At 39.2% G+C, this 9,790-nt stretch overlaps 1 protein-coding gene across 1 annotated transcript in view; it reads right to left on the reverse strand.

Moving 5' to 3' along the window:
• The window catches only part of LOC119314290 (nucleolar GTP-binding protein 1-like), a 7,912-nt gene extending 2,003 nt beyond the window's left edge, over positions 1–5,909 (reverse strand). The window contains exons 1-11 of the mRNA XM_037589026.1: positions 5,661–5,909; positions 3,500–3,623; positions 2,558–2,678; positions 2,382–2,446; positions 2,194–2,307; positions 1,945–2,019; positions 1,204–1,242; positions 990–1,061; positions 716–829; positions 149–220; positions 8–44 (exon numbers count right to left, since the gene is read on the reverse strand). Coding sequence (XP_037444923.1) covers positions 8–44; positions 149–220; positions 716–829; positions 990–1,061; positions 1,204–1,242; positions 1,945–2,019; positions 2,194–2,307; positions 2,382–2,446; positions 2,558–2,678; positions 3,500–3,623; positions 5,661–5,824 — 997 coding nt within the window. The 5' untranslated portion in view covers positions 5,825–5,909. The remainder of the gene's footprint in view (positions 1–7; positions 45–148; positions 221–715; positions 830–989; positions 1,062–1,203; positions 1,243–1,944; positions 2,020–2,193; positions 2,308–2,381; positions 2,447–2,557; positions 2,679–3,499; positions 3,624–5,660) is intronic.
• Between the last annotated feature and the right edge of the window lie 3,881 nt (positions 5,910–9,790).

Here is a 9,790-nt window from a genome sequence, read left to right on the forward strand (position 1 = left end):
GACTGACCATCATGTCTTGTGAGAAGCCCCGGAGTGTCAGTAACCTACAAATATTTTGGTTGTTCAGTGGCATCAGGTCTTAGATGGGAAGGAGGAAATAAGCATTTTGTCTGAAGAGTAGAGAAAATAGAAATGCATGTGTTTGAACCTGAAAACGTTCATGATTGGATACTATATGACCCATTAGAATCCCTCTTGTTGTGAAAGGGTAGCTGCAGACCTGCAGAAAGGTGAGGTAGAATAAGAAAACAGAAACACAAAATTATAGAAATAAAGAAAGGAGAGTAGAATGAGGCTACAAGGTACACACTCAGTTAGGCTAAGGCCAGACAAAGAACTTGTCAACATGGGTTAAAAGTAAATTAAAACATTTGTGCTTTGATGTTAATCAAAAACAAGAAGCCTTAGTGCTATACAATGGAGGAACTATAAGAAAAAAGCAGCATTAATACTGAATAAGACAAGAGTACTAAGAATTGCCATCTTCAAAGAATTGTAAATGAGCACAGTTGTTTAGAATCTTAATTACTACTCCCTCCATCCCATAATATAAGAGCATTTTTGACACTACACTAGTGTAAAAAACGCTCTTATATTATGGGACGGAGGGAGTAACCAGTAATACATGAATTATCAGGAAGCTATGTCTACCACCAAACTACACTACAGATAAATTAAGCAATAAGCATTATTCACTGCTTAGAAATATGCTCACCTCTGGTTTTCCAGTGGATAATATTCGAACTAATGATGACTTCCCCACATTGGGTGATCCAACAAGACAAAGTGTCGGTATATGTGGATCAACAACTGGCATAGAACGCAAAGCCTGTAATAGTTTACTGATCAGTCAGTGCTAATAACATAATAAGTGAAATAGAAATCTTAGAAGCCTAAATAAGTGTGAAAAAATAAATTATGAGACACCATAATAATTTTCTTGGTTTTTCGCACACAACAATCCCCAATGACAAAGTAAGGAATATTACCTTTGCAACGTTTATTAAATCCTCAATTGCATTTTGACCACGCTGGAAAACTTCCTCAAGTTCCTTCCGGCCCTAAAAAAATATTAGATGCAACCAAAGAACTCATCAAGCAGAGAAAGAAGTGTAAATAAACTGATTATACATTTGAACAAAAAACAAAAGATAGTAGGGTCTAGGAAGACACTTATTTATATGTGCTTAAACTTGAACAAACCTCAGTGAGTCGCTCCTCTGCTTCACGCTTCGTCAAAGACTGTCAATATCAAATGTAGATCGTGAATCAAATTTACAAAATTTATGCTACTATTTTGTTGAAAGAGAAGAAGCTCGCAACAGTTAGGGTTTGGCTATCTAGGCTTAGTAAGTGAACAACAATGAATAGCATACTAAAAGGCTGTTGAATTGTCCTCGTTCCCATAGTGGACGACCGAAGTACCTTACCGAGCATGTCGGTGCATATACGGTGTGATAATTTTCCCTACATTATGTGCTCATTGTAATCATTTCCTATCAGAATGCCAATCTAACTTTGAAACATAAATGACTTTATGTGTCATCAATGGTTATAGTTACTAGTTCCAAATGTGTTTGTAAGACACTTGTCAAATGCTTAGTAAAAACAATACATGAATAGTTGCAATGGTACAATATTGATACAGGTGGGAATGAAGTTAACAGAGCATATGGGTGTGGCCAGTTTGGAGGCAGATGGTCTGATTCTGTCCTTTTTGTAATGTTCGTGTCGCATTGAATTTCTATTCACTCACTCTTTTACCCTATTGCATTTGTTCTTTAGGCTGTTGTACTTGGATACTTCATTATGTGATTACTGAATTTTGGTGGTGCTTTTTCTCAACATGCCATTTCCTTTTCTTTGAATTATTAAAGACAGGATAATGTTTGGTTTCAACAAATGAAGATGGGATTGCCCCACAAGGTCTGCATCTACGCTAACCTTAGCACAGACAGAAGCATGTTGCTTCCCGACAGAAGTTATCTTTTTCCTAAGAGCATCCACTCGCCCTAGTACCTGTCATAGCACTACCAATAAAATCACAATAACTCTAGAAGTAAAATGAAGAACTTTCATGACAAATACAATTGAAAGAATTAGCAACACTGCTAGTTTTGACATTTGTTCTGTAATCATTAGTCCAGTGCTTATACTCAGAACCGGGAGGGGCAACTTACATAAGAACTGTACCTTTTCATAATATCCCTCCCCAAAGGTCAACTCAATGAGAGATCTCTCATAAGGATGTAAATCTCTCCTTCTAGGGAAGTTCTCTGTATAAGTTCTCAGTGGCACCGAAAGTTCCTAAAAAACAAAACAGCTCTCAGTAACCAAGTTGAACTATTTGCATTGGCAGTGCAACAACATAGAGGACTTACCTTCATTAAGGCATCAAGTTGTTTTGCACCTTTGTTTCTTTCACGCTTGGCTATGTTTTGTATACCTACAGAATATATGGATCTTAAAACAAAATAGGTGACCCAGAACTGTATGTGAAATGTCATAGTAGCTACAAGGAAAAAAATGCTAAAATATATGTTAAATTGAAGAATACCCTTTGTGGGTGGCACATTTCTTGATTTTCTTTGTGCTGACATAAGTATATCAGTTGCAGGCATCACCATAGGTATTCTTTGAAATGCACCAACCATTTCACGCTTTTGCACAAGATCTCCCTGAATGAATATATAATAGCAAACAAAAGAAACTTATGATGCATCTGATAGTAATATACAGTGCTAATGGAAGTAACTTTTGCCTAGTATATGTCTTTGTGCTGAAATTTCATATAACATTAAAAAATGCACCAAGTACATGTCAGCTCTTGAGGTGCCAAGAATTAATTAGGCCTGAAGCAGAGAAACTCAGTTTCACAGCACTTGAGGTTTATATATATATTACACTATTAACCAGCTCCTTGTTATTTAGCACTGGTCAAGTATACTACAGCTGCAGCATCACGGTTCTTGTAGATTATGCAGCTTCGATATGCTTACGAACAACCCCTGTGACACCCACAAAGTAAGCCCAGCTACACTCCTATCATATAACCACTAAGCACAGCAGAAACTCTGGCTATAAAGAAAATTCAAGTGAAAATGCAAAAAACTAGACAATACACATGAGATTATTTTTTAATACATTATACAGAGAAACAGGATCTTAAGACTTTGAGGAAGCTAAATATGAATGTAGGTGCACATACAAGAATCAGATCGGTCAGGTGAGAGAAGTTAGAGGAACAAATTGACACCAACAAAATATGGTCTCAAAATAAAAATAACACACAGGAATCTTGGCAATCAAGAATATGCTAAAATTTTGGTTCAAAATGATGACTACCAAAATGTGAAATAAAAATAAGGAAACAACAGGTAAGCACACTATACAAGTACTTTTTTCATGACAGCAATGCATGCGACAATAAATCTCTGAATATGGAACACGACATAAATTTCAAAAAGACATGCTCGGCGAAGGGTTTGAAGAAATGTACATTTGATCCATCTGTTAACTCTACATGTGGTCTGTCATCTACAGAAACACTGCATGTTGCAGAATGGACCCAACGACCCAAGTAGACTGTAGAAGCCCCTCGTTCCAAGAGTTGACAAAAAAACCTGAGTTCCAAGTACCAAAGATGAAGACATATTCAAAATAGCATAACGAAATGAATAGTTTAAAGATAAATATAGCTGCATCAACAGAGTCCATATTCTGAAAGTATATTCAGACTGGAGAAGCTTAATAGGTTATCAATCTTCATTGTCATCTAACACTTGACATACAATTACAATCTAGAATAAAACAGGAAGAGCTACTTGGATTGGATGGTTAAAGAAGATCTTTGCGGTCACATATCAATAAAAACAAGACATAAACCATTTTTTTGCCTTTGGCTCATTTCTGATGGTGTTGTTTTTCAGTCCACTGTAACTACGATTTGATTATGTGCACACACAAGCAAAGGGAATTACCACACAAAAAAACTGACAACAAAGGGTTGGAATAAAACAGAAAAATAATATTATTAGGGGGAGAACAGCATGCTATATACTCCTCCGTTCCTAAATATAAGTCTTTTTAGATATTTCAATATGGACTACATACGAAGCAAAATGAGTGAATCTACACTCTAAAATGTGTCTATATACATCTGTATGTAATTCATATTGAAATCTCTAGAAAGACTTATATTTAGGAACGGAGGTAGTATATTAGTTATACTGTCGAATTTCAAAGATTTAGCCCAAGACCATTTCTTAAAATTCAAGACCAGGAGATTATTCTATATTTGAATTCCTGTGATATGCTTAGTGGTTGTTTCAGCATATGATTGTCAATAGTTGTAAAATTCTATATTTAGCTAATTACCATGGATAAAAAGAATAAATGATTTACAATGGCACGGCCTATCAAAATAAATATGATATGCTTAGTGGTTATTTCAGAGTAACAAAACAACAGAAAATATCACATAAATATGAATTCCAGAGGTAACACATGTAGAAGAAAAGAATGTGTGCAATAAACACAGGAAATACACAAACTAAATAGTTTGAATCGACCTAAATAGTTTTGTATTCTCTCAAAAGGGGGTTCGTTAGTACATCTAAAAAACAGCGATACAGCGTGTCTACCGTATTCGATACAGATCCGTTCCCAACGTCCCGATATGTATCAATGCCAGTATCGGTGAATATAGGCAATAAAATGAATGCAGATACGTTCCCTGATACTTCCTTGATACGGTCCAGCCCAGTCAAAACTCAGTAAGGAGCATATGTTAACCCTGGCCTACCCCAATCCCTGTGTACAGACTCCAACTCCCGAACCTCTTCCTCCCTTTCATACTCAATCTTGGCAGCTCACGGCAAACCAGCGACAAGATGGTGGTGGGCTTCTCACCTCCTCCCCCTCTCAGGCTCCAGTAGCATCTCATCAATGGCAAGATGGCATTTTGCTCCTCGCATCCTCCCCACCTCAGTCTCTCAGTATCCAGCAGCAGGCCAGCAGGTGGTGGAGTGCTCCTCTGCTCCTCCCCCTCAGGCTCCAGTACTGCCGCCGGCAAGCTTGCAGACTGCTCCAGCAGTCCTGCTGCAATGCTCCTCATTCCTCCTCACCTCCTCCCTCGTCCCTGACTTCCCCTAACGGCAGCAAGCAGCAGCAGCGTCCGGTTGTGGTGGGCTCAGGGCTCCTGAAGCAGCTCGCCGGCAGCAACAGCACCAACGCATGATATGATTTCTGCTCTGGTGCTCCCCCTCCTCCTTCTCCCTCTCCAGTAGAGTAGCTCCCTCTGGTCCTGTAGCTCAGCCAATATTGAACCTTTTATGTTTGCTAACCTGCTGCTGATTTTTGGCTCTTGGTTATTGGCTTTAGTTGGAAATCATGAATACTCAACCAATATCAAGATTTAACAATGAAGCCTAACATGAAAACACCGTTGGCTAGTCTAGCAAAAGGGGGCTCAATTTACTGGTAATTTCGCTTTTGTATAACCTCATCTCATAGCCCAAGCAGTCATTTTTATTCCCCCAAACTACAGAAGAAGGCGCCTCCAGTCCCAAGTCGAAGTAATGGGACAGCGAAAATCCAGCTCAGGGGACACGCACGCGGACCGCTCCAGAGAGAAGGCGTGCGGAGAATCGGGGGCTGACCTATGAGCCGTGGCGGACGGGCGGGCGGAGAGTAGTGGAGAAGACGGGGGCAGGGCGCGCTTGTAGAGCATGACGGCGGCCGCCACCCCCGACGACAGCGCCGGAGAGGCTCGCGCTCCCCGCAGCGCAGGGCCGGCCGCCGCGCCGGAGGGCAGCCAGGCCATGGCTACGCACGCGCACAGCTCCCTGAGCGGGGGAATGGATTGGTGCGGCGGCTGAACGAAGAATTTTCCTTTTTTTTTTTGGAGGATGAGGGGAGCCTGGACGAAGAGAGAGGAGAGAAGATGCCTGTGGGTTCTAGGTTTCCTTGGCGATAATTTGATAGTGGGCCTGGCCCAACCACGTAAACAAAAACAGCGCCCAAAAGCCTTTTATTGTGATCCTATTTGACGCCCGCAGGCGTCAAAAGGATGAGTCTTCGCTGAAGCTCGGCTCCGGACGCCCCATTTTGGGCTGGCCCACGGTCGCTCAGCTCCTTCTTCTTTTTTTCTTTTCTAATCTATTTCTGTTTCTGTTTCTATTTATTTTCTATTCCTTTTATTAGCCCTTCTTTATTTTTTATTTTCTCGTGTGTATTATACAAAGTTCATTAATTGTTTATATACAATATGTTCAATGTATATTGAAGGAAATGTTCATCCTATATTAATAAAATATTCAAAAAATTTCTAAAAATGTTCAATGTGAAATTAAAAAATGTTCAGCATATATCAAAAAATGTTCAATGTGTATTTTTCTAAATAGCATATATAACAAAAATATTCAGTGTGTATTTAAAACATGCTCAGCATATATTTAAAAAAAGTTTGATGTATATTTAAAAACTGCTTAGCATATACTCCCTCCGTTCCTAAATATAGGGTGTATAGTTTTTGGCACAGAAATTAAAGAACACACGTGGAGGGAAAATTTCACAAGTTTTGGGCGAGATTACGCCTGACTAATTGACATGAGAAAATAGAGGAGCTTGCATGATATAAGTAAATGTAATCAAATCCCTAAAAAAAATTATCCAAACGAGTGGTGCAACGCAATAAACTTTATATTTCGGATTTTTTCTCAAAAATCTATACACCTCATATCAAGGAACGGAGGGAGTATTACATATTGTTCACGTTTCCAGCAAAAAAATTCTTCAGATTTTAAAATATTTTGACAACCTTTTTGAAAATTGTTCGTGCTTAAAGGTTTTAGTCGAATTTTGAATTTTCTTCAAAATTTAAAATATTATCCGAAGTTTTAAGAAAATTTGTGCACATTTTTTCGAAGAAATGTCAACAAAATTCGAAAAAAAAATGAATCTGCTGTTGTAGCTGTTACTTATAAGTTAGCGCTGCGTTTTATCCAGCCATAGTAGCCACCTCGACTGTCTGCTGTCGGTGCATTGTAGCGTGAGGTCTTTATTTCGGCTCCACGCGCCTGGATTTATTTTTTGTGAAATTTTACATCAGACGCCTTCGAATGGGTCGGCCCATTTGTGCGCCATTCAGCGAAAGCTTAACTATTGAAGGCATGCGGGCCAATAGGAGCTCTCAGACGCAGCGACTATATCTCGCATTCAGCGACACGATAGAAACTTCGCTGGAGCATCTACAGTAGTTGGGCCAGCCCATCCGTGCACGTTAAAAGAAAAAAGAAAATGAAGAGGGGGTGAACGCAAGCGTGTCTCCAGGGAGATTGAAGACGCTGCTAACCACTCGCCTGCTTTCCTTTAGAACGTGTTTGTTGCCGTCGGCTACAGTACCTGCATTCTATATCCTTCTCCACTTAGTCTGGCTCTCGAAAAACAGTCTCATATGCAACATCTACAAGTTGTTTGGTTGTCTGCATATGGACTGTCTGCATTAGTGGGTCAACTTTGCCATGTTGTTTGGTTGCCTGCATTGTCTCGGCGCATACAACTACACGCTGTTTGGTTGTCCGCATGGGGTATAATTAAGAGCTAGCACTTGCACTTAGCACATAGGGTTAAAGAGCTAGTAGAGGAAGGGGGAGAAGAAATGCAGTGTGCGCCGGACCATGGCGACTGTGATGGATAGTGGCCAAGGCGATGTGTCCAATATGACGAGCATGGAGTCATGGATGAGCGACCCCGTCGGCGGCACAGCGAGCGACGCCGTCAGCGAACTAATTGTTGTGCTCGCACAAAGACAGTCGGTAGAGGAGGAGAATGCAGTGTCGTGCCATGGTATCGTCAGTGCAGTGGACGAGAGAGGAGGCCGAGATGATTGACACCAGAAATGACTCCAGTGTAGTAGGGCGAGAGAGAGGAGGTCAAGATGATCGACCCCGTCGGCGGCGCGGCGAATTGCAGTGTGCATGGAGGCAGAGGACACAAGAAAGCAGTGTGCGCGCCATTGCAGCGTCAGTGCAGTAGGAGGATGACAGAGAGTAGTCCTAGATGAGTGACGCCGAAAATGACTCTAATGTAGTAGGACGTGGGCAAGGAGATCAAGGAGAAGAGCTTCGGCGTCGAGAGGGACGAATAGGAGGGCTCTGAGCAGAGGACAGAGGAGCTCGACATGATGGCGTGAGTGCAGTAGACTGCTGCTCAAAGAGAGATGAAGTTACAATCGTCGAAACCAAAAATTTACAACACGAATGTTGTGAGGAACTGTGAGATTAGGCTGCTGGTCAAAGGAATTTTCAAATGATCGATTGTGTGCGACGAATCTGACAAAATTTGTCCAGAATAGATCCAAACGGGAAGACGAAATTAAGAACTTACGGTCGACGAAACTACTAACCGATCGCCTGAATGGAACCATAGCATCGAGGTGCATCTTTTTTATGTAGAGCTTATCTCGAACCGAAGCACCATTTTATAGATCGGAGGGAGGATATTAGATAGGGGCTTAATGAATATTGAAGAAGACCTCAAATAATCACCTTGCATCCCTCTGTCTCCACTGGTACAAGGGCCCACTCGCTTGCGCTCAGCTCGGCCTGGCTCGTGAGAAACTGCTGATCTAAGCGTTTCCAGCGAGCTGGGCCCAAAGGTGCTTTAAGTTTCGTGCTATGTAGGCCCAGCAGTGTATACAGAAAACCAAACAGTCCGGATTCTTCCTGCGCGCGCCTGGTCAAGTGTATGCAGGCAACCAAACACGTCCTTAATGGTTGGTAGTATGGTGTGCGACCTACTAAAAGCAATTCTAACTGGTTTTCTCAGTTCTTTTGGTTTTGTTTTGTTTCTTTTTTCTACTCTGTTTTTTTCCTTTTTATCAATTTTTTTACATCTGTCTCTTCTTTTTTATTACATTTTTGGTTTTTGGTTTCTTTTTTTAATTTTATTCTATATTTTTTACATATGTCAACAACATTTTTATATTACGTGATTAGTATATTTCCAATACAAATTTATATATTTCCTAATACATGGTAAACATTTGTACATTTTCTAATTTTCTAAATGCTTGATTACATTTTTTAAATACAAGATTAATTTTTAATTACATGATCAACATTTTTTCTATAAACACTTTAAACTTTTTTAAATGCTTGATTTACATTTTTCAAATACAAGATTAACATTTTCTAATACATGTTCAACATTATTGATGATTGATTAAAACATTTCAAATACTTGTTTAATATTTTTCAAATGCTTGATTAACAATTTTATATACATGTTCTAATTTGTTTATCATTTTTCAATATATGGTCAAAAAAATATACATATTGAAAAAAATTAACTGCTTGATTAAAAAATTCAAAAACTTTTTCAAAAAAATTCAAAAGCTTAATTAAAAAATTTACATACATGATCAGAAAAAATTCATAATTTTTATAATACATGGTAAACATTTTTTACATACACATTTAACACTTTTCAAACACTTGTTCAACATTTTCTTTTCAAATGCATGGTTAACATTTTTTAAATACATGATCAGATTGTTTCAAACATATTTTTTGTATACAATTTTTGAATATGTGATAAACATTTTCTCTATACAAATTTATCATTTTTCAAATGTTTTATGTGGGGTGATTTTTTTAATATATTTATTTATAATATTTTGGAAGTATAAACAAAACAAGAAAAATGAGCCTAATGTTCCCATGCGCCTGGGCCGGCCCAACTCGCACCACCAGTTAGCAAGGGTCCCACCCTCTCGCTGGACGCGAGA

This window comes from Triticum dicoccoides, chromosome 6A (genome assembly GCF_002162155.2).
Source record: "Triticum dicoccoides isolate Atlit2015 ecotype Zavitan chromosome 6A, WEW_v2.0, whole genome shotgun sequence".
Taxonomy (NCBI): domain Eukaryota; kingdom Viridiplantae; phylum Streptophyta; class Magnoliopsida; order Poales; family Poaceae; genus Triticum; species Triticum dicoccoides.